We start from the raw sequence: 24852 nt of genomic DNA, 5'->3' as shown, positions 1-24852 counted from the left end.
GCAGAAAAACCAGAAATCTTCAGATAGCTCCAGGAGTCATGTTAGAGACTTACTAAGCAATGGGCTACAAGAATAAACATTTCAAGGGAATAGTTAGAGATGAAGTCATCCAGTTCATCAAAACCATTTTATAAAAGGGGAACTTGGTTTGCCATTGGAAGCCAGAACATATGAAGAGTCCAGATTGACAGGCAGGATTCCCAAGTTCTTGGCTTTACCATGACACTAGATTCAGACCAACCCAAGTAGCCATAACCTACATACATTTGCACTTCAATATTACACAAGTATTTCAAACTCCCATCCAGAAGTATTTTGCCTCCTTCAGCTATTCCCTCCCTTTTTGTGCCAATCCATCTCAATAGATAGCCCAGGGAAGAATCCTGGGAATCATCCCTCTTTCTTATACCACCTCCTCTCAGTTACCAAAATCTGCTCCAGATCTTTCAGATCCATCTTCTCCTCCCCATTTCTTCTGCCATACTCTTGTATCAGATCCTCACTCTGCGCTGCCTTGGTTAAGTTTCTACAGTTGTCTAACAGGTCTCCCAGCTTCTACTTCTTGCCTTGTTTTAATCCATTTGCCACCCTGCCAATCACAGAGAGCTTCCAAAACAGAAATTGTATGTCATTGCTCTATTTACTATTCATTTTCTCTCTACCACTCATAGGATGAATCCTAACATCCCAAGCAGTCCCAGTCTACTGTGATTTGGCTTTTGCCCTCTTCTCACATTTCATCTTTCATCTGTCACAGCTTCAGCCAAGCTTAAATTTTGTAGTTCCTCCAATGCCACTTTTGGCTTTAACCCTAGTGCTTCACTGTTCCTGGAAGTGTCCCCCTTCCTCTACCCTTTGCCTTGCTAAAATTATCTTGCCCTTCTAGACTCAGCTCAGGCTGGAATCTTTCCTGGCACCCAATTTATACCTCCTTTTAATACTTCTTAGCACCTTGTGCAAACAAAAGAGTCACTATGAAGTGTGTTGGCTCACACATCTGTGTCCTTCATGCTGGGAGATGGCAGTGTTTGGTATGAAATAGTCATCCAACAAATATTTGAGGATATACTATTTGCCAGATTTTGTAGGTGTAAGGCATACAGCAGCAAAGTAAGGACACTGGTTGCTATCAAGTGGTATGCAACATAATAAATGAATAAATGGATGGATAAACAAAGATATGTAAGAGAATGAAAAGTACTATGCAGAGAATTAAAATAAATCATGATATGAACGTAACTAAAGGCTTCTTTAGATTGGGTATGTCAGGAAGTTCCCTCTGGGGAAGTGACATTTAAGCTAAGTGAATGCCAACAAGTCATACATTGTGAGTTTTAGAGAGAAGGGCATTCTAGCAGAAAGGACTACTAGCGATAGGGCCAGAAAGATCAAGGAAGGAAGGAAAGACCAAAGAAGGACCATGCTTCTTAATGCACAGGAAAATAGTGAAGATGGTAACGGAGAGGAAGGCCAGGGCCAAATTATGTGGACTTTCTAGGCTTCTTTTTTTTTTTTTTTTTTTTTTTTTTTGAGATGAGGACTCACTATGTTGTGGGCTCAAGTGATCCTCCTCCCTCAATCTTTTGAATAGCTGGGAGAGTAGTATGTATGGACTGCAGGTGCAAGCCACCATGCCCAGCCAAACTAGTTTGTATTTTATGCAAGCTGATGAAGAATGACATGATCTGATTTATATTTTTAAAAAGATCACTCTGGGACCATGGGGTAAGGAGCTGTCTGGAGGCTGGCTGAGACCAGTTTGGAAAAAGACAAACGTTGGTGGCTTGGATAAGGTGGTCCCAACATTTGGGAGTGAGTGAACATTTGGGAGATATGTGTGTGAGTTAGAATGGCCAGAAACTACTGATGGGCTAATGAATTAAGGATGACCCGTAGATTTGTGGCTCCAGGACCTGGGCAGTTACTTCCAGGAGAAAGGGCTTGAGAAGGTCCCTTGGCCTGCCCGGGGTCTGGCGGGAGTGATGGTCAGACAGCTGGACACTGGCACGCCCAGACCCGCAGAGCGTGGCCGGCCGCCGCTGGGACTCAGAGCCCCACGCGGGGCTTTCCGCGTCTCCCGGGCGGGGCCGGAAGAGGAAGTCCGCGCTGCTGTAGCGGCCCGGCAGCAGCCGCGGTCCGGGCAGAACACTGCCACTGAGGCACCCGCAGAGCGACGCGGAGGCTGGGCGCCCACCAGTACGATGGGCCCGCAGTGGAGATTGCCCGCTTCCGCCGCCGCCTTGATGTGGGGCTTCCTGCTGCCGCTGGTAAGTGGGGCGGGCGGGCGGGCGTCGGGCCTCCCCGGGGCGGGGCGGGGCCCGGAGGGCAGGGGCGCCTTCCCAGCCCCCTCCGCCCGCCCCACGGCCCCGCCGGACCTCGCTCCGCGCGCCGCGGCCTGCTTTCGCTCTTGGTTCCCCTCACCTGCCGCCGCTCACTCCGTCCTTCCAGCCTCCTTTTTATCCCTGTTTCTTCCATCACCCTGTTCCCTCCCGACCCATCAAAGATATCCGCGCAATCCCTTACACGACGTTGACCTGGGTGCCACTCTAATTTTTCATTGTGTAGGCATTTTTTTTTTTTTTTCAATTGGCATCTGGGTTTTATTGTCTGGCCCATTTTACCTCCTGTTAACCTCTTTCCCCTGTGAATAAAGGCCCCTGAGTGCTTAGCGGTTCAAGGACTGCGCTTTTAATTTAATTGCACTAATTCAGCTTATTTGGTTATTATTATTATTTTAGTTTTTCCTTACCCCTCTTAGTTCCATCTTAGTCTTTGGGGGCCTATGTGATTCCTTTGTCAGGGTTTGTTTAGTTTTGTGTTGTAATAGTAATAATTTAAAATAACTTAAAATAACAAAGTAATGCCTTTAGTGGTTTTTCAGTTGTCTGTTTTAAAGGTGTGAAATATCAGCTAAGAGAAGGAAAATACACACAATAAGTGCTCCCAAGTTTGTTTTCATAATTACAGAAAATAATGTTTTAAAATTAATCATCAAGTGATATGAGGTTCAGTGGGTGATTAGGAGGTCATTGTTCAGTGTTTCAGTTTTTGTGCCTATTGGCTTTCACTTAGGGAGTTTCAGGTTGAGAACATTTAAAGGTTATTTATATAAGATCTATATGCTGTATGTCTTTCTTTTCCATTAGAATGTGTAACTTCTCTGAGAGTATATTTTGTCTACTCTCCAGTTTAAAAGGATAATAATTAGTGAATATATTCAAAATGAAAGTGCTTTAACGTTTATGAAGAAAATCTAAGCCACAAAGTGTTAAATGCCTTTGATGTATTCATAATTTTGCTAGGTAACATTAGAAACCCGAATGAACTTATAAAAATTGTCTTGAGGGAGTGCGAAAATACATTATAAAATGAATATCAAAGTAGCAGCCTTAGTCTGGGTTTTTGAGGTGTTTGCTGTGTAATCAGACAGATCATATCTATCCAAAGGATAGTAATTTCAGAGAGTATGTAAATGTACACAAACTTATAACCTACATATAAAACTTAGCAAAGTGTGTTTGCACTAATTTTTATTTGAATTGTTTAAGCTGATTATATCTATATGTAGATATTGATATAATCTCATATTCCCACTATATTTAGCCTAATAATACATCAATTCCTCATAAACTCACATTGAAATTCTTACCAAAAGCTCTGAACATCTCGCCAGAAAAATATAAGGAGAATATTCACAATTTTATGGGCTTCACAAACCTAAAGGTTTTCCCTGTTCTAAATTGTAACTAGCTTGTGTCTCCCACACTTTAGATTTTAGGATATTTAAGATTGTACCTCTGTATGATATCTTACCATATTAATCTTGGGTTCTGTACTCTTCAGTCCCAAGATTGTTGTGGGAATTAAGTAACATTGTTTTTTACCCCACAAGTATTTGGTGTTCATTTATTATATGGTAGGCACTGTTAATGACTGTGAATAAGTCGACAAAATCTTTAAATTGTGAAGGTCTTTTTCAATTCCAGCTATTATTTAAAATTCTTTCTTGTTTGTTTGCCTTTGAATTTATTTTCTTCCTGAAGCTTCCTTCCTTCAATCACCTAAAATGGTCTCTTTTCATTCCTTTTCTTTTTCTCAGCAGAAGCTCTCCTTCCTTCTTAATGAATAGCTAGTTTTTTCCTCCAGCACTCACTATCTGAAGTCTTTTACCATTTTCTCCCTGAAGCCCTTGTTTTTTTCTTTTTCCTAACTATAGTTGTAGGTGGCCTAAGTTCATTTGAATTAATGATGCCAACTCAGTCATTTCATTTCTTCTTTCTGGTTCTTCTTTCCCTTAGTCAGGGCCAACATCTTCATCTAGAACAGCACATAATTTTCAGAAACCATTTCCACTTTTTTGAAGAAGAGGCAGAGGATTTAGTATTGAAAGGCCATTAAAGATCATTTAACCTGCCCTCCTCATCTTGTTTTCTTCCTATCAGAGTGACCTCACTGTATATTTTGAACTTAAGCTATAGCGTATTTAGCCATTTTAATTTTTTTTATTTGGTTTGGTTTGGTTGGTTTGTTTGGTGGTCATAGGGATTGAACCCAGGGCCTTGCACATGTTAGGCAAGTGCTCTATCATTAAACTAGATCTCTGCCTTTTTTTTATTATATTGAAATAGGATCTAGCTGAGTTCTCCATACTTGCGTCAAACTTTCTATCCTCCTGCCTCAGTGTCCTATGATTACAGGCATTTCCTGGGATTACGGGCATGAGCTACCACACCTGACTTTTATTCTGATCATCTTAGAACATGTTAAACATTTAGGTCTAGAAATAAAAAGAGTTCTTAGTGGGTGGTTAATTCTGTCTTGACCTTGCCATAATTCTGTTTCATGCTTTTCCTTCCCCAGTCCCAATTATTAGATCTTTATCTCACAGTGTGGACCCAGTCATAAGGTATTTTTTCAGAGAGAACAAGTGATGTTTAATCTGTATCTGTTTTTTAAAATTGCTTCAAAGTTCTCTGAAGAACCTTCAGTATTTCTCATAATGTTTTTCATCAAAATTTTCTCTACTTCAAAGATTTTGAAGTATTACATAGCTGTTTGAACTACTTAAATGAGGTGATAATTAGGAACCCAGGAAGAAAAATCTCTCGGAAAATTTACATTCTTGGGCTGGGGATGTGGCTCAAGCGGTAACGCACTTGCCTGGCATGCGTGCGGTGCTGGGTTCGGTCCTCAGCACCACATAAAAATAAAATAAAGATGTTGTGTCCACCAAAAACTGAAAAATAAATATTAAAAATTTCTCTCTCTCTCTCTCTTTCTCTCTCTTTAAAAAAAATTTACATTCTTTTTGTACACTATCCCAACTCAAATAATTTTAATTAATTCTTTCTTTTCTGTCCTCTTCTCCCAACCTCTAGGGGAAAGATGTTACTCAAGCAGTCAAGTTACTCAAGACATGCTAAGCTTCTGTGCTATCTAATGAATATGGCCCCTCCCAAATTCATATGCTGAAGCCCTAACCCCCAGTGTGAAGGTCCCCAGGGTGGAATCTTCATGATAGAATTAGTGCCCTTCTAAGAAGAAGCTCTGAGCATATTGTTCTCTCTCCTTACCATGTTAAAACACAGAGTGAAGGTGGCTATCTCCAAGCCAGGAGGAGAGCCCACCCTAGAAACTAATCCTTCTGGCACTTTTATCTTATATTTCCAGCCTCCAAAACTGTGGAGAAAAAATAATTTCTGTTGTTTATGTAACCACTCTGTGGTATTGTGTTGTGGCTAGGTGAGCCAAGACACCTTTTAGTGCCAAGAATGAGTACTCAAAGGTACTATTATAACAAATATCTAAACACATAAAAGTAACTTTCGAAGTAGATAATGAGTAAGCACTGGAAGAATTTTGAGGTGCGTGTAGAAATATGAACAAAAAAGTCCATTCTGATGAGGTCTGAAGTGGAAATGAGGATCATGTTATTGGACTGTAGATAAAAAGCAGCCTTTGACAAAAAGAGCAAAGAACCTAGCTGAGATATGTTCTAGTGTTTTGTGGAAGGTAGAACTTAGTGAGTGAAAAAATTGAACATTTTTTAAAATTTTTATTTCTTACATACATGACAATAGAGGAATACATTACAATCATAATTATCCATTCACAGCACAATTTTTCATCTCTGTATATAAAGTATGTTCATGCCAAATTATGTCATTATACATGGGCTGTCTTATTTTTTTTTTGCATTACAATTCTTAATACACTTTTATACCACAATTTATCATATCTCTGTTTGTATTATAAGGTATGTTGATAAAAATTGAACATTTATGTGAGATTTCTTATTAAAGTAATGAAGAAATAGGTTGCTTAATCTTGATTTCTTATAGTAAAATATAAAGGAGAAGTGAATTGAAGAAGGAATTATTAGCCGGGCATGGTCGCACATGCCTATAATCCCAGCAACTCAGGAGGCCGAGGCAGGAGGATTGCAAATTCAGAGCCAGCCTCAGCCACAGCCAAGCACTAAGCAATTCAGTAAGACCATTTCTAAATAAAGTACAAAATAGAGTTGGGGATATAGCTCAGTGGTTGAGTGCCCTGAGTTCAATCCCAAGTACCCTCTCCAAAAAAAGAAGGAATTTTTAAGCAAAATGGAACTAGAACTTGAAGATTTGGAAAATATTTAGCCTATCCATATTTAAAAGTGAGAAATATATTTCTGAAAAAAACACAATGTAGTTGAACAACCATTTGATGAAGAGTTATAGGATTATATAAGCAGAAATACTTCTGGTTTGAACTGAAGGGGATGGAGACAGAGATGAAATGAAGAAAGATTGTCACACATTTTGTATTTGACAAGACAATGCAATAGAACTATTTGGCTATGAATGTGCTATTTTACCAGAAAAGGGAAAAGTGAAAGTGAAGGCTATTTAGAGATCATTAGGTCTGTCACCTTGGTTTCAGTAGGTCAGATGTCTTCTACGCAGAGTCTTTGGGGTGCATAACAGCCAGTGAGTCATGAGGTACCTGCCTTAAGTTGTGAGGCAGTTCCCTGCAGAACTAAAGAGTTAGGGTCATCCTAGAGAGCCATGGCCTGGAAGGTGGGATATCAAGCCCATGGATTATTCTTGAACCTCAAGACTTAATAGAACTTGCCTTACTCAGTTTGGGACTTTGTCAATACCTATCACCACTTCTTTCCTTCTATTTCTTTCCTTTTGGAATGAGAATGTCAATTCTATGCTGGTACCATCTTTATATTTTAGAAACAATTTTTTTTTTTTTTTAGTTTCACAGGTTCAAAACTAGAGCATAATTTTACCTTGGGATATATCATACCTTGATTCTTACCCATATCTGATTTAGATTTAAATAAGACTTCAGACTATAGGCATTTGAGTTGTGTTGGAATATGTTAAGATTCGGGGGGCTATGGAGATGTAATGAACATTTTTTGTCTGTAAGAGGACAAGAATTTGGTAGTTAGAGGTGAGCTACTGTTAACTGAATTGTGTCCCCCCAGATTTGTTGAAATCCTGACCTCCAATGTGACAGTATTTAGGCGTGTGGCCTTTGGGAGATAATTTTGGTTTAGATGAGGGTAGAACCTGAGCCCTCGTGACAGGATTAATGCCCTCTTAAGAAGAAATACAGGGAGAGACCCCAAAAATGTATGAATTAGTGTGTTAATTGTGTACATGGGATTATGATTCTTACTTTCTTTTACTTAGGTATTTTTTTGTCTAATTTTTATGAAATAAATCTGTATCTTTTTACAAAAAAAAAAAAAAAAGAAAAGAAATACAGATAGTTTAGTCAATTTCTCTCCTCACTATGAGGACCCTGTGAGAAGATTGCTGTCTCCTAGGTAGGAGAAAAGCCTTCACCAGAAGCTGACTCTGCTGGAACTTTGATCTTAGAATTCCGTCCTTCAGAACCATGAAAAAACAAATTTCTGTTGTTTAAGCCACCCAGTCTACAGTTATAGAAGCCTGAGCTGTCTGGTTTTGTCACATTCCTCCTTTTACTTTCATGTTCTTCATGATTTTTCTCTTACCTTCTTGCATCTGAGATGTCTGAATTTCCTCATCCTATTGTCTGCATTCTAATTCACTTATGGCTGTGTATCAGTAGTGTAATAGCTACATGTAAATCTCCTTTGAAATGCAAAATAATTCTGAAAAGGCTCATGAAGATTCTGGCTTGTCCCAGATCATAGAAATTCCCCCCCAAAATGGGACTAGACTCAAGTCTTTCAACATGTTTTCCACTGAATTATGCAGTTATAAGTTTTTTCTGAGTCTAAAATAGAACACAAGATTGATACGATGAATTATGAATCTTATTTATAAGAAAAAATTTAAAGCTAGGAAAAGTTATGTTTAAGTTTGATTTTTTATTTTTTCCTAAAAAACCACCAGAAGGAATAGGGATGTAGCTTAGTGGGGGATAGCTTTCCTGGCATGCAGAAAGCCCTAGGTTTGATTGCTGATACCATAAAAACAAATAAATAAAAACACCTGAATTGGATCTGTTTATCAAAAGTTAGGCCAGAAAGTCTCCAGGTATAGTCTCTTCCCTTCTCCTACAACGAAAGGAAGGGAGAGAGGGAGGAAGAATTTTATTACCTTTAATCATTACATATACCCATTACAGTAATGCTTACTTGACGTTCTCTACTGCCTCCTGTACACCTCATAAACTGCAGGGTCTTGAATGAATGAATGACTACCTTGTCTCTTCCCCACACCCTAGTACTTCTTAGCCTTTGCATTACATGTTTCAGATTCTCCAAATGCAAGAAATGATCCTAGCCTTGCTTTTCCCATAGCCCACAGACTATTCTGATTCCCTGTAAATCTCTATTTGATGCCTTAGCTCCCACTCAGCCTCTATTTAAGTAATTAAGATTATGCTTAATAATCTGTGTGTCTGGGTCTGGTCACTTTCAGTGCATCATTTTTATAATCCTTGAATACTGGAAAAAAGATTGGAAACAATGTAAGAATGTAAGTTGGCTAGATTACATAAGTTATTAGAGAGGAAAGAGTGATCAGAAAGTTATTTAGGCCTGATTTTAGAATATGTGTGATTCATACATAACAGTCCTAACTCTACTTTTTCTCTGAGTTCCCTTTCAATTCTTTTTTTGTTGCTATTGATTTAAAATGAATGTCTTTGTAAAAGAGAAAAATGTTTGTAAAGAAGAGGATACTTCCTACATTTAAAGAGTAATGGGTATATAACTGTTCCTCCTCTGCATTTACCAGTAATTATATTGCCACTTTATATATTCTTGTTTAGAAAATAGATTTTATTTGACATGAACTGGGTATCATTTGAGATTGTGAGAGTAGTAGATAGCTACTCTAGAGTGGTTACACCAGGACCCAGTGGTATGTACTGAGGAGTTTTAAATGAACACATGGAAGAAATGGAACCGGAGGTTGGAGTATAGTTCAGTGGTAGAGCACATGCTTACCATGCACAAAGTCCTGGGTTCAACCCCAGCATAAAAAGAAAAGAAAGTAATGGGGGAACTGTTTGCCTAAATACAAACTTTGGTTGTATCAGCTAACTGCAGATGCAGTGTCTCTCATCTTTTGAAAAAATTCTTAAGAGCACTCTTGTACTGTCTAGAAGACTAATGTCTTTCATTGTTATTCATAATAAACTCTTTAATCATATACTTTAGACCAACATCAGAGCATCACCTGGAAGCTTGTTAGAAATGCATAATCATGCTAGAAGGAAGCATGATTAAGACCCCCTGGATCAGAATGTACACTTTAATAAGAACATTAAAGTTCAGCAAGCATTGATCTGTATACTAAAAAGAAGGAAATGGTTACACAAATTGCTAAGTATAATATTCAAGAAAAAAGAAAACCATACATAACTAATCTGGCAGGGCTTTTCAGGAAATTAAATATTTACAGGGGTAAAGGTTAATAGCTTAATATGTATCAGGTGAAAATTAGAAAACATGTAGAGTCCTGGAAGAGCTAAAAGATGGCATGGATAATGGAGTAGGGGGTATTATGTTAAATATAACTAGAGAATTGTTTTTAATCTTCACAATAAGAGTATAATTTCTTGACTTGTATTTCCTTTTGTAGCAGCTTTACTGAGATATAACCCACATACTTTACACTTCACCCATGTAAAGTATATAATTCAGTGTTAGTATATTCACAGATATTTATAACTATAACCATAGCCAATTTTAGAACATTTCATCACTTCAAAAAAGACACCCAGTAGGTAGAGTACAGAGGCTGTTTAGAGCAGTTAAACGGTTCAGCTTAATACTATAATGGTGGGTATGTGTCATTATATATTTGTCCAAACCCATAGAATGGATGTGTAGCTTTCAATCACTGTAACAAAATAACTGAGAAAAAATCATCTTGTAAGGAGGAAATATTTATTTTGGCCATAGTTTTATAGGTTTTAGTTCATGGTCCTTTGGCTCTATTACCTTTGAGCCTTGACAAGGAAATATATCTTGGCACAGACAGAACAGAAGAAATATCTTATCTCATGGTGGTCAAGAAGCAGAAAGAGAAGAAGGGGCCAGTATCCATATATCCCCTTTAAGGTCATGCTCCCAGTGACCTAATGTTCTTCCACTAGACTCCTCCTCCTAATAATGCCACAAGTTGGCAACCAAGCCTGCAGCATATATGGATCTTTGGGGGACATTTAAGATTCAAACCACCCAGCAGCTCAGGAGACTGAGGCAAGAGGATTGGAAGTTCAAAGCCAGCCTCGGCAATTTAGCAAGGACCTAAGCAACTTAGTGAGACCCTGTCTTAAAATAAGTAAAAAGAGCTAGGGATGTTGCTTGGTGGTTAAGTGCCCCTAGGTTCCAGCCCTTGTACCTCTCCCGCAAAAAATTCCAAATCATCACATTTTGCTTCTGGCCTCCAAAGGTTCATGTCCCTCTCAACACAAAATGCATTCAGTCCGTCTCCAAGAGTCCCCGGTCTTAAATATTCCAGCACTGCTGAAAAGTTCAAATCCAAAATCTCCTCTGAGACTCAAGGCAAACTCAACTGTGAACCACATACAGAAATTAGAAAGGTACATATTTCCAAGATACAGTGGCAGAGGATAAACAGTCCCATTCTACAGGGAAGAATAGGGGCATAGAAAGAAAGGGTCCTCTCAGGGAAAATATTAAATCCTCTAGGTCTAATTTCAGAATCTGGGCACACAGTAGCATACATGAGCTCTAAAGGGCTTGGATAGCCCAGCCCCTGTGATTTTGCTCCCTGCAACACAAATATTCTCTTGGGCTAGCTCTGCTCTCAGCCTGCAGTTTCCTTAGCAGGCATTCCACATTCCTGGCCTTTCTTACTTCATAGAGTCTCCATCTCAATCTTCAGCTTCTCTCTCACACCTTTATGCATTACCCTGTCAGGCTGACTTTATTACACACTACCCAGCCTCCCAGCCTTTCCTTTGAAATTTCAGTGGAAGATTCTGTGACCTCATTACTCTTGCATTTCTCAATGCCAGCAAAACCAGCACCATTTGGGCAATGCCAAGGTCTGCTGCCAGTGGGAGCCATACCTAGATTGTCTTGAATCATGGCTGCAGCGTGTCCTGACTGCTGAACTGTCAAAGGTCTTGAATACAAAATGAATCCTGAGGAGACAGTCTCTAGTGGCCCTGTGCAAATGGGGTACTCCAATGCTCACTTCTCAGGTTAAAGGTTTACACTTTTACAAAACCTTTGAGCCTGTGATGGTTTAGTTCCTGCTGATTTCTGAGATGCCCTCCAGGCATCTTTGCTATGTAAATTATTTGGCTGCTTTTTAATGATACTAAATCTCCCCACAGTTTTAAACACACTTTTCTGGCCAAACTTCAAGTTTTTCAAATCTTTCTGCTCTGTCTTCTACTCCCAATTCTAAATATGTATTTGGCTAAAAGCAGCCAGTAATACCCATGGCACAGCCTGCAGTGCTGTGCTGCTTTAAAACTTCTGCCAGATTAATTAGTCCATAACCTTTAAACTGGGTATCCTACAAAGTCTCAGGGCACGGACAACATGTAGACCAGTTCTTTATCAAAATGTAACATAAATGACCTTTCAGTCCAATTCGCAGTACAGTCCTCATTTCCATCTGAAACCTGTGAACCTGGCCTTCACTGTCTACCTTTCTATCGGCATTATGGTCTTATGAACATTCACCAGAATTACCAGTTAACTCAGCTTACAGCATTTTAAGCTTTCTGTTTCCTGCTTCTCCAGACTTTCTAGACTACTCCTGCAGACCAATTCCAAAGGCTTCTGAACCACATAATCAGGTATAGTTAACACCAATGACCCCACTTCTTAGTACCAATTTTCTGTGTTAGCTTTGAGTGTGACAGAAATACCTGAAAAAAAATCAATTTATGAGAATAAAAGATTTATTTTGGCTCACAGTTTCATAGTTTTCAGTACATGATCATTTCGTCCTGTTGCCCGTGGCAAGACAGTACACCATGGCAAATGAATCTGCTCACCTCATGGTGGTAAGGAAGCAAAGAGGGAGTGGAATAGACTGTGGTTCCAATATCTTCTTCAAGACCATACTCCTTCTGACCTAGCTTCTTTCCATCTCCTAAAAGTTTTCTACCCCCTAATAACATGATAGGTTGGTAACCAAACCTATATAGCAATATGGGTCTTTGGGAGTCCTTTAAGATCCAAATTATAACAATGAAAAACAGCACGAGTGAACCCTAATGCAAAGTGTGGACTTTGGGTGATGATGTGTCAATGAAGATTTATATCTTGTAACAAATGTACCACTCTGATGGGAGGGATGTTGATAGTAGGGGAGGCTGTGTTTGTGTCAGATAAGGGCATATATGGGAACTCTGTACTTTATGTTTAGCTTTGCTGTGAGCCTAAAACTGCTATAAAAATAACCTTATTTAAAAAGTAAGAAGCTCCATACCCATTAGCTGTCAGTCTCCACATTTACATTTCATCAAGCCCTAAGTAACCATTAATCTTCCAACCATTAATCTTTTGTATTTCTTTTGCATCATACAAGTATTTGGCTAGGTGGTAGATGTATTATTAGTAATAATTACCATTTACTAAGAACTTAATATCTGCAAATAATTGCATAATATATCTTAATCCTTATGACAACTTTATGAAGTCCAGGTGTTTATTGTCATCTCAAAGCTGAGGATATTGAAACTTAAGGTAAGTTAAATGACTTATAACATAGCTAGTAAATCGTGAAACGGGCATTTTATCCTAGGACTCTAATTTCAAACCTCAAGAGTTTTTATTTTTATATTAAAAAATAACATTTTATCTATAATGTTATATATTCTATAACATTACCTATCATGTTATAACATAATATCTATTGTAGCAAATTGAATTTTTAGAGCCATGCAATATGTATGAGAAATTTTACCAAGATATTTAAAGATGTAGTGGAAATACTCAAGTTGTATAGGCCTACTGATGCTCCACATTCAGTATTAACCATTTTAAAATTATATGTGTTTATACTTTCATATTTTATATTAGTCTTCTACTAAAATTTGTTTTACCTTAGTAATTTATACATCAATGAGATTTGCTTTTATCATTGACAAATTTTGTACACTTATAGAAAAGATAATAATCCCTCTATAGCAGTAAATCATACTCAGTTTGAACATCTTTGTTCTTCCTTGGACACTTAAAGATTTTTTAAAAATCCTTTAGAGTTTTGTATGTATAAAAAAACAAAATATTATAGTTATATAACAAGAAGTAGTATATATTTAGCAGTATGGAAAACCCAATACATTACATTTTAGAAAAGCTACAGAGCAGTATGTATAGCATGACCCTAATTTGTAAACAAATATATATGTATATATTTATCTTAAATGTTTATGTATAGTTTTGGAAAGATACAAAAGAAACCCCTAAGAACGAGTGTGAGGATGAGAGCAAGAAACTTTGTGTGTACCCAATTGTTTTGCCTGAATATTATTCCTTTTATTAATTTCTCTTCTTCTAATCATTAGGGTTTTTGTTTTGTTTTATTCTTTTGTGGTGCTGGGGATGAACCCAGGGCCTTGCATAAGCTAAGCAAGTACTCACTACCCCAGCCTTCTCCCTTGCCTTTGCCTTTATTTTCCTCTCACTTTTTCTTTTGATGTGTGTGTGTCTCCTCCACACAGATTCATATGTACAGAGATATATGCATATATATTTATATTTATATATATACACACACATACATATAAAGGGGCTTTTAGAGAAGTCATTATTTACATAAAGATAGGATTGCACTATAAATGCCTCTCTGGAACTTGCTTTTCTTACTACTGGACATTATCTGTTTCTAGAGATAGATCTAGGTGTTTCCCTTAATAACTGCATTCTATAGATACTGTTATGTAATCATTCCCTTGCTGGTTGAAGTTGTTGATTTACTTTTTGCTAAAGTGAATAATATTGTAGTCAATAACCTTATACATTAATCTAATCTGTGCATTTATTTATCTATAGGATATGACTCAGGATTCTATATATTTTTTAATGAATACTAATTATAAAAAGATTATACCATTTCAGCAACAGTGCGCACAGTTAAAATCCAGATCCTGATCTAAATATCTTTCCTCTCTAAAAGGAACTTGTGGAATGGCTTTAGCAGATAAAAGACAAAGTCAGCCCAGGATATCTTATGCCAAATAAGCAAGAAATCCTGAAAAACAAATGAGGTCTTCTAAAGAGGATATAAAGACTTAAGTAGGGGCTGGGGATGTGGCTCAAGTGGTAGCGCGCTCGTCTGGCATGCGTGCGGCCCGGGTTCGATCCTCAGCACCACATACCAACAAAGATGTTGTGTCCGCCGAGAACTAAAAAATAAATATTAAAAAAAAATTCTCTCTCTCTCTCTCTCTCTCTCTCTCTCTCTCTCTCTCTCTCTCTCTCTCTCTCCCCCCCTCTCTCCCCTTTCTCACTCTCTCTTTAAAAAAAAAAAAAAAGACTTAACTAGGGGCTGGGGATGTGGCTCAAGCGGTAGCGCGCTCGCCTGGCATGCGTGCGGCCCTGGTTCGATCCTCAGCACCACATACCAACAAAGATGTTGTGTCCACTGAGAACTAAAAAAAATATATATATATATTAAAAATTCTCTCTCTCTCTCTCTCTCTCTCTCTCTCTCTCTCTCTCTCTCTCTTTCTCTCCCCTCACTCTCTCTTAAAAAAAAAAAAAGACTTAACTAAAAGAGTTAGCTCACTAAATTTGGGGAAATTTGAACATCAAACAAATAATTTTAATTATACTGCATTGAGTTGTTTTTAAAAAATGACTCTGGTGATACTGAACAAAGGTGATAGAGGGGAACAATAAAGCCCTTTTAAAAATATTAAGGCTAAGCAAATTGTCACCTGTCTGTAATCCCAGCTATTTGGGAGGCTGAGGCAGGAGGATTACAAGTTTGAGACCAACTTTGGCAGCTTAGTGAGATACCCTGTCTCCAAAAAAGAGCTGGAGGTGTTAGTTCAGTAGCAGAGCAATTGCCTAGCATATGTGAGGCTCTGGATTTGGTCTCCTGCACTGTTAAAAAAGAAAAAGAAAAACAGAAGAAGAATACTAGCTCATGAATAACAATATTAAAAAGACATCATTTGCCATTTGCCATTCCTAGTATAATATATAAAAATTTTCAGGTGAAGCCTATCACGAATGCCAAAACCCTGGAGAAATGATGTTGGACTCTTCACATGGGGCACAGATTGGTCACTTACCAATCACAAAGGGAAAAAAATACTTTTTTTTTTTTTAAAGAGAGAGAGAATTTTTTTTAATATTTATTTTTTTAGTTATCGGCAGACACAACATCTTTGTTTGTATGTGGTGCTGAGGATAGAACCCGGGCCGCACGCATGCCTGGCGAGCGCGCTACCGCTTGAGCCACATCCCCAGCCCGAAAAAAATACTTTTGCATTTTAGAAATTCTGCAGTTACTGCCTGAATCTGATAATCAAACTCAGTATCACTAGTGGTGGAAAATCCTAATGTTATGTGCCATTTATTTTTGGATGCAGTTAAGAAGTGCCCAATTCACTTATAAAATATTCTTCCCCAAAATGTTTAACCTAAATCTAATCAACTCTCATGTATATCTGCAGATATAGATAGACTCATAGATAATTCTACTATATGACCTTAGGTAGTTTATATTAGTATCTTCTTTAGTGTCAGAACCCTCACTTGTGAATCAATGGCATTGAATCGGATAAATGTAGCATGTAGTAAAAATAACATTGGTTCAGCTCATAACATTCATGGCTACCAAATATATAGCTGAATAAAAACTCTCTTTTCAACATCTAATTACTCTTGTGTAGTTTGATGTTATCTCTCAGAAATTCCCTGTATTTACTTAGAACTAACAGCAAATGAAGCCCTGAGAATGCCAAAAAGTCCTCTAATCGAAAATGTTCAAGCAGCATTTCAGGTAGGAGAGCATAGATTAGAACATCTCTATACTCATTAAGAATAGTTTGAAATGGTTTGACTTGTTTGAAATTCCCAAGGTCAAAAATGGTCAAACATCAGTAATTTCATATGATTCAACCTATTTGTGCATTAATGGCAGAGGCTTGATGTATCATCTTTATTTGTCAAGCACTCTTTTTTCTTCCTTATTGTTTTAGAGAAACATTTACTCACAGAAGGAAAGAGGAAGAACCTGTACTGATCCAAGTTTGAAAGAATTGGTGATGTGGACTGATATTCTAAACATTTTAGGGTATTTCTTCATTTCATAATCTCTCTCGTCCCTCATCCCTACGTACTATAGTTATTCTTTTCAATCACTTTTAGCCTTTTCTTTCCCTTACTTTGAACTTTGGATTGGTCTTTTTGGATAGGGAGCTGCAGAATTTTGAAGACTTGAATAAAAATAATTTACATCAAATTTGAGCTGGTTCTCTTCTCAAGAGTACTTATAATAATGTAACTTTTTAAAGGCTAGTTAGTAGTAGAATGCAGAAGGTAAGATAGGTTGAGGGATTTTTAGTGTATTTAAAACTTTTTCTTCTGGGCTGGGGTTGTGGCTCAGTGATAGGACGCTTGCCTTGCATGCATGAGGTTCTGGGTTCGATCTTCAGCACCACATAAAAATAAATAAATAAAAAATAAAGATATTATGTCCATCTACAACTAAAAAGTTTTTTTTTCTTCTATTCAACATGAACAATTAAGTGATAACTCAGAGGAGATTGGAGAGGAAAGTTTCAGGCTGTGAGGCAGGATTGAAGTTATTACCTGATAGCAAGAATCCTCCCTGGAATATGACTGGTATAACCTGTCTTCCTCAAAGAATGAGTTCTGGGCAAATGTGGATAGTTTCCATATTCCCAACCTGTCTTTTTATTCTCTAAACCAAGAATAAATAAATTCATTGGAAGACTTAGCCTCTTAAGGAAATGTGGTGAAACCTGTATGTAAACAGCTTTATTAAAAGCCCAATTATTGCCAGTGTGAAAATTATTATTTGTGTCTTAGACAGCTGCCCAGGAAGCAGTCCTGCATGCATCTGGAAATGGCACACATTTACCGTCTAAGGACTACTGCCTTCTATATAACCCTCAGTGGACAGTGCTTCCAAGTACCCTAGAAAATGCAGTAAGTAAATCAGAGTTACTTTTTATTTATAAAAATAAAACTATTGAAAAGTGAAAATGAGTGATAATTACGTTTTAGCGTGTGAACTAATTTAGATACAGGGTCATTATTAATAATTATTATTTTATTGCCTTTGCTAAGTGTTTTTCTCTCTATGAGAGAAGTAAGTTGTGTACTTTTAAAATACCTCCAAACCTCATTGTTTGTCATAAAATATTTCTAATTAAAAAGAGCACTTTTTTGTTCTTAGTGCTGAGGATGGAATTTAGGACCTCATGCATACTGAGAATATGATCTACATCACTAAGCTATACCCCAGTGCCTAAAAGAACACTGAATTAAATTGATACTGGTATTTATCACTGAATGCCTGTAGGTAATATGTGATATTTGTCATGTTAAAGACATTTCTTATTTTCAGACTTCCATTAGTTTGCTGAATCTGACTACTACACCACTGTGTAGCCTTTCTGATATTCCACGTGGTGGCCTAAAGAACAAAGCAGTTGTGGTACAATGGGGAACCTGCGATATACTTGAAAAAGCCAGAATTGCACAAAAAGGAGGTGCCGAAGCATTGTTGGTTGCCAATAACAGTGTCTTAGTAAGTTTTAAAACTGTGGCTTCTTTGGAGCTCATGACATGAAATTTTATAGGAATTAAGTAACTTTTCTTGTGTGTGGTTTAGAGACTGAGATAAATAATCTGATGGTAGGATTCTTTGTCAGTAAACATTTGGGATCTGATAGGCATTTATTTGAAAAGTTTTGTAGTTTTCTATTCTTAGAATAGAAAAGACTGTGTTAGGAATGTGTATATACAAACACACATATGCATGTGTATGTGAATATGGACCATACACAGATATCATATATAGTATATATTAGCTTAAATTCACGTTAAAATGATTCATTCTATTTTGAGAACTCATAATATTAAGAAAGAATTCCCCAAACTTTGTTTTATAGCTAAAGAAAGATATAATGTTTACTCTTAATAGAATAGTTTGTATCACTTTTATTCTGTAAATATATTAGTAGTTAATAAGTTTTCATAATATGTATTTTTCTTTTAGTTTCCTCCCTCAGGGAACAGGTCTGAATTTGATGATGTGAAAATACTGATTGCCTTTATAAGTAAAAAAGACCTTAAAGATATGAAACAGGTACATTAGTAATTATAAAGTAGCTGAAATTTATAAATGGTATAACTCTTTAATCTCTGATACTTAGTTTTGATTATTATCTATGGTGCATTTGCTAACAAGAAGCTTAAAAGCCTATGAAGTCTTTATTTAGGAAGTACTTGCCTCTCATTTGACACAAAGTGTCTCAAAGGCTGGCTTTACAAAAAATGTTTATTTGAGTTCTATTAAAATCTCTTTGTGTCATTTTTTTGTATCTTAATTCTAAATCCCTGAACAAAATGATTATATGAAACATTCCACTTTTGAGATTTTATAAACCAAAGTATATGCTCATATTTTTGGCTAGAAAATATATTATGTTGTCTAGTCTTCTTGACTGATGTACAGTGTCCATTCCAAAATGACATGTGGAAGATTGCTGCCATATTCCATAATAGAATTTCTGTGTTTTAATTGTCATTTTTGCCTTTCAGACTTTTGGAAGTGACATTACAGTAAAAATGTACTCTCCATTGTCACCTAACTTTGACTATACTATAGGGGTTATTTTTGTAATTGCTGTGTTCACTGTGGCATTAGGAGGATACTGGAGTGGACTAATTGAATTGTAAGTTTAATTAAACTTTTATGTTTTGTGATAAATCGTTTAAAATATTATAATCATTTTATTTTAACCATATGATGACATTTAAAATCTTCCCCTGACTTCAGAACATAGTGACAATAAAACCAGATTTTTGTTTGTCCTTATTTAAGTCATATAAAGTTTTCACTGAGAAGGAGAGAGTCATAGTTTCCTCTAACTCTTCTGTTGAAAGGGAAACATTAAAGTCACATAAAAAACCCTCTTTTGGGGACTGGGGTTGTGGCTCAGTGGTATTGTGCTCTCCTAACACATGTGAGGCACTAGATTCGATCCTTTGCACAACATAAAAATAAATAAATAAAGGTATTGTGTCCAACTACAACTAAAAAGAAATGTTTTTAAAACCCTTTTGGAAAGTACTTACCTCTCATTTGGCACAAAATATCTCAATTCAACATTCACAAAGGATATTCATTTGTTTTGAATTCTGGTAAAACTTTGGGTCTTGTCTTCTATCATGTCTTATTTGTTTTTTGGTTTTAGTTTTGGGGGGTATTGGGTGGGTACCAGGGATTGTATTTAGGGGCATCAACCACTGAGCCACATCCTCAGCCTTATTTTGTACTTTATTTAGAGATAGGGTCTCTCTGAGTTGCTTATTTAGCACCTCACTTTTGCTGAGGCTGGCTTTGAACTTGAAATCCTCCTGCCTCAGCCTCCTGAGCTACTGGGATTATAGGCATGCACCACCACACCCAGCTTATATATTTAATTGTCTCTCTCAGGAAAGGTAAAAATACTTAATATTCCTAATGTGCCTATTTATTTACACTGGAAGAAAATAAGCAGAGAAGAAAGGAAGTTTTTCAGTTAATTCTGCCTGAGTCATCAACAGTAGGGCTTCATTATTTTACTTATTGATTTAGGAACTCTTAAGGATATTAGGCACATAAAAATTCCAAATGTACATAAAATTTGGATTTTCCTATTTATTAGTAACCTAAACACAATCTTCATACAGTTTTTGTACCTTTGGCTCTAGGTTAAAACAGGCAATACAGTATAGAAGGATCAGTTCATATTTGTAACTCTGAATGAAAACCTATGCTAAGAGCATATTATTTTATGTATAAAGGATAATATATTAGTTTTTGAATTGGTCTATATAGGTTTTATTAAAAAGGGCTTATTTATAATTACATGAAGCTGAGCTTATTTGCAATTTCTTAAATACTAAAATTTGATTAACTTATATTTAGAGGGAAATCTTAAGAGTTTAACATGTATAGATTGATTTTATATATTTGGAAAGCTTGTTTCAACATATATCACATTTTTAATGTGAATAAGCATGGTTTTTTCATAATTTTCTTCATAAAGTACAGTATGTAATACTTCTAAGCTCTCTAAAATCATCTTCCATATTATTTGATGAAGCTTTATAATTTTCTGAAAGCTACTGATTGATCAAACATGTTTTACTATTTTATATAGATTCTCACTGTACTTCCATTACTATGTAAATTTTTTCTTTTCTAGAGTAGTATTTCTCAAACTGTAGCATGCATGCTAACTATTGGATATCTTGTTAAAATCCAAATTCCAATTTAGTATGTTTGGGATGGGCTGTAATTCTACATTTTTAACAAGTCTTCAGTGATTTTTGCTTGCCTATGGACCATACTTGGAGTTAGCAAGTTGTGTTAGTTAGCTTTGCAACTGTATGACAAAATATCTGAGACAGTTTAAATGAAGGAAAGATTTATTTTTGGCTCATGGTTTCAGAGGTTTTAGTCCATGGTGATTTGGTACTATTGCTTTGGGCCTGTGGCAAAGCAAAATTTTATGGTGGGACATACATGGTATAGAGGCCCAGAAACAGAGAGAAAGAGAAAGAATGGGCCAGTCCCAATATTACCCACAAGGACACTCTCAATGACCTAACTTCTTTCCGTTAGGCCTACCTTCTAAAGGAACTACACCTCCCAAAAGCACCACAGGCTGGTGACCAGGCCTTCATATATGGCATTTGGGGGGTACTTAAGGTAGAAACAATCTTACTTACATAGGTGTCAGAATAGACTCCTTCTCAAGAAAACTGAAGATTGAAGAGGAGTATATATCAGCTTCTGTATTCATGAAACATGACAGTGGGTAGAAACAAAGGACTTGTTGCGTTGAGTAGCCAGTTTGGGAGAGATGTCCCATACCTGCAGGATTATGAATTTTAAAATCAAGGGGGCTGATTCTAAGAACAAAACAAAGCTAGAAAGAAGTAAGTATATGAGGGGGCTGGCCATAAGGAATAAGGGAATCTGAATCAAGGAAAAAGTTCTATAACAAGAATTTTTAAAAACATACAGAGTACCATTTATCAAGTAAAGACAGAGAATGAGGTTTAGGGAAGGGAAAATTTACCAGAAGAGGACCACATAACCCAAAATTACTCTGCCAAATGAAAGATGTACCTTATGCAAAAAGGAAAGATGCCTTAGTTCCATAGAAAAACTTTTACAAACCAAGCACTGTGATGCACATCTGTAGTCTTAGCTACTTAGAAGTCAGAGGCAGGAGGATCACAAGTTCAAGGCCAACCAGAGCAACTTAGAACCTGCCCCTCCCCCTATAAATAAAAGGAGGGTCTGGGAGTGTAGCTCAGTGGTAGAGCACTTGCCTAGTCTTGGGTTCTAACACCAACACACACACACCAAAAAAAAAAAAAAAAGAAAGAAAGAAAGAAAAGAAAAAGAAAGAAAGAAAAAAGAGAAAAAGAAAGACTTTTAGCAAAGAGTTAAAATCTTATTACAATAAGATTGTGGTGCTCAAGTTTTATAACCTCAGTATGACACAGAAGAAAGGTTATCTTCAATTATTGCATGTGGCCCTCAAGCTGATTGAGTACAATGTTTTTGTTTTTGTTTTCAGAAAAGGATTATTTATTAAGGGAATACAATTTTTTTTAAAGTGAATTGTAATATTTTAATGTGATATAAATCTAGTATAATCTTTGCTCCAAGAAAAGCTTTTTAATACACTGAATATGAATGTATAAATCATTATTATGATATATATGTGTTCTATGATAAAAATGTCTTTACATTTGTTTGCAATGACAGATACCAAAGGCTAGCAATACATACCACATTATTGAAATTTGTGTTAATGCCCTGTCATTCAATTCTACAATTCCAAGATAGGTACTGTTGTGTCTTGGTACCAACTCTCTCTTTGCCCATTTCCCTGGCACCCTCCCTGGAGTCACAGGGTGGCCATCCCAGTAAATAGTTTTCTAATAAGAAAGTGGTATGCTGGTAGATAAATAGTTGCAAATGTGCGGTTTGATAAAATAAACTTTAATTTTTTTTTTAACCTAAAGTTTGTATTGAGTCCAGACTTAAGAGCAGGACCAGGACACATCCAAGGGGAATTAGAGTTTAATAGAACAGTATTGAGGGGACTAGAGCTGGGAAAGTATATGGTAAGTTCCATGTAACTGGGAAGAGACAATGAAGTTGATTCAACAAATGATACTTGACAAATGACACTTAACTGCTCAGCAAATGATATACCTCCTTTCTCTATCTCAGTTCCCTTCCTCTACTGTATCCCCAAATATTAATATATTTATCTAATAAATTATCTATTTAACAGTTTTGCCTGGGAGGGGGCTGCTTTTTCAAAAGTTAGTGGTTAGGAATAGATCCTCTCTGGAGGGTAGAATTATGTTGGGGTTTTTATAGTTAGAATCAAAACTAAATTGGGGTTAGATCTTGAAAATAACTGTACTTCGGTGGGGAAGGGGGGCTGGGGTTGTGGCTCAGCAGTAGAGCGCTGGCCTGGCATGTGCAAGGCACTAGGTTTGATCTTCACCACATAAAAATAAATAAATAAAATAAAGGTATTGTGTTTAACTCCAGCTAAAAAAAAAATTTTTTTTTAAATAACTGTGCTTGGTAGAACTTTGCCAAAGTTCCTATGTTTGTTTATGCAGGGAAAACTTGAAGGCAGTGACAAACACTGAAGATAAAGAAATGAGGAAAAAGAGGGAAGAATATTTAACTATCAATCCTCTTACAGTTGTAATATTTGTGGTCATCTGCTGTGTTATGATGGTCTTGCTTTATTTTTTCTACAAATGGTTGGGTAAGAAATTATATTTTATGCTACTTTTGGTATAATTTTCATTTACTTTGCCTGATTTATCTATTTGTTTAAAGCATTCTATCTGAAAAAACATTAGTCAACAATTTGGATATTTTGCCAAAAGTGCTCCATCTCTATTACTCTGAGATATGAATACTTGTTCATAGATTACTTGAAAGAATGGCTCTGATTCCTGAATTTCCCTTTCTGCAGATTAGAGATGATAGCCCATTATCTATGTTGCAGACTAATGATTTCATGTTGGCTATGTTTAGCTACATGGAATAAAAGATTATTAAAATTACTGATTTGTTGCCTCTGCTTACTCCCAAGGTGTAGTTTATTCTTTTTTCAATTTGCAAATCAAGATGCTGTATTGCTTAGATTTTGTTTTACTTACACAAGCAGTTAGGATCATACCATATATGAAGACACAGAGGTACTTGCCTACATGGTCTAGAAAGTAACTGGTACTCTTTTTTCCTTTAAGAAGGCAGGTGTAAGAACTGAATGAAATAGCTTGCTCTTTCCCTAGACAAATCATATTAGTGGTCTGACAGGGTGAAAATTTGCAATTTCTGGCCAGTATACTGTATAAATAGGAGGAAGACCAGGAAAAAGGGGAGTGTTCCTGATGAAAACTAGCAAAAACCCTTGTAAAAACCACTAAATGCTTATTTGGAGATGATCAGCATAAATTTCTGGACCAGAAAACTGAGGCCCTACTATTGATTTCAGTTTATTGTTCAGTTACTCCTGAGTTGTGGCAGCAATTTAAAAAGTAGGCAGGACGGATATGGTGGGATGCCTGTAATTCCAGTGACTCCAGAGGCTGAGATAGGAGGATCATAAATTTGAGGCCAGTCTCAGCAAGTTAGTGATACCCTATCTAAAATAAAAAAATTAAAAGGGCTGGGGCTGGGATTGTGGCTCAGTGGTAGAGTACTTTTCTAGCAAATGTAAGGTATTGGGTTCGATTCTAAGCATCACATAAAAGTAAATTAAATAAAGGTCTGTTGGGGCTGGGATTGTGGCTCAGTGGTAGAGTACTTTTCTAGCAAATGTAAGGTATTGGGTTCGATTCTAAGCATCACATAAAAGTAAATTAAATAAAGGTCTGTTGGGGATGTGACTCAAGCTATAGTGCGTTCACCTGGCATGCATGCGGCCCAGGTTCGATCCTCAGCACCACATTCAAACAAAGATGTTGTGTCCGCCGAAAATTTAAAAATAAATATTAAAAAAAAAATAAAGGTCCATCAACAACTAAAAAATTTTTTTTTTTAAAAAGGACTGGGGATGTGATTCAATAGGCTTAATTCCCAATTAAAAACAACAATAAAAAACTAGCCTGGTAGC

The 24852-nt window shown here is 36.7% G+C and overlaps 1 protein-coding gene across 2 annotated transcripts in view; it reads left to right on the top strand.

Moving 5' to 3' along the window:
- Positions 1–2110: 2110 nt before the first annotated feature.
- Sppl2a (signal peptide peptidase like 2A) overlaps positions 2111–24852 on the top strand; it is a 48418-nt gene continuing 25676 nt past the window's right edge. For both annotated transcript variants that reach the window (XM_026391963.2, XM_077799655.1), the window contains exons 1-6: positions 2111–2267; positions 17498–17617; positions 18039–18221; positions 18693–18782; positions 19238–19371; positions 23342–23493. In XM_026391963.2, coding sequence (XP_026247748.1) covers positions 2202–2267; positions 17498–17617; positions 18039–18221; positions 18693–18782; positions 19238–19371; positions 23342–23493 — 745 coding nt within the window. In that variant the 5' untranslated portion in view covers positions 2111–2201. The remainder of the gene's footprint in view (positions 2268–17497; positions 17618–18038; positions 18222–18692; positions 18783–19237; positions 19372–23341; positions 23494–24852) is intronic.

The sequence above is a fragment of the Urocitellus parryii genome, chromosome 6 (assembly GCF_045843805.1).
Source record: "Urocitellus parryii isolate mUroPar1 chromosome 6, mUroPar1.hap1, whole genome shotgun sequence".
Lineage (NCBI taxonomy): Eukaryota > Metazoa > Chordata > Mammalia > Rodentia > Sciuridae > Urocitellus > Urocitellus parryii.
The sequence above is the reverse complement of the archived record's forward strand: the minus strand, read 5'-3'. Positions and strand labels throughout refer to the sequence as shown.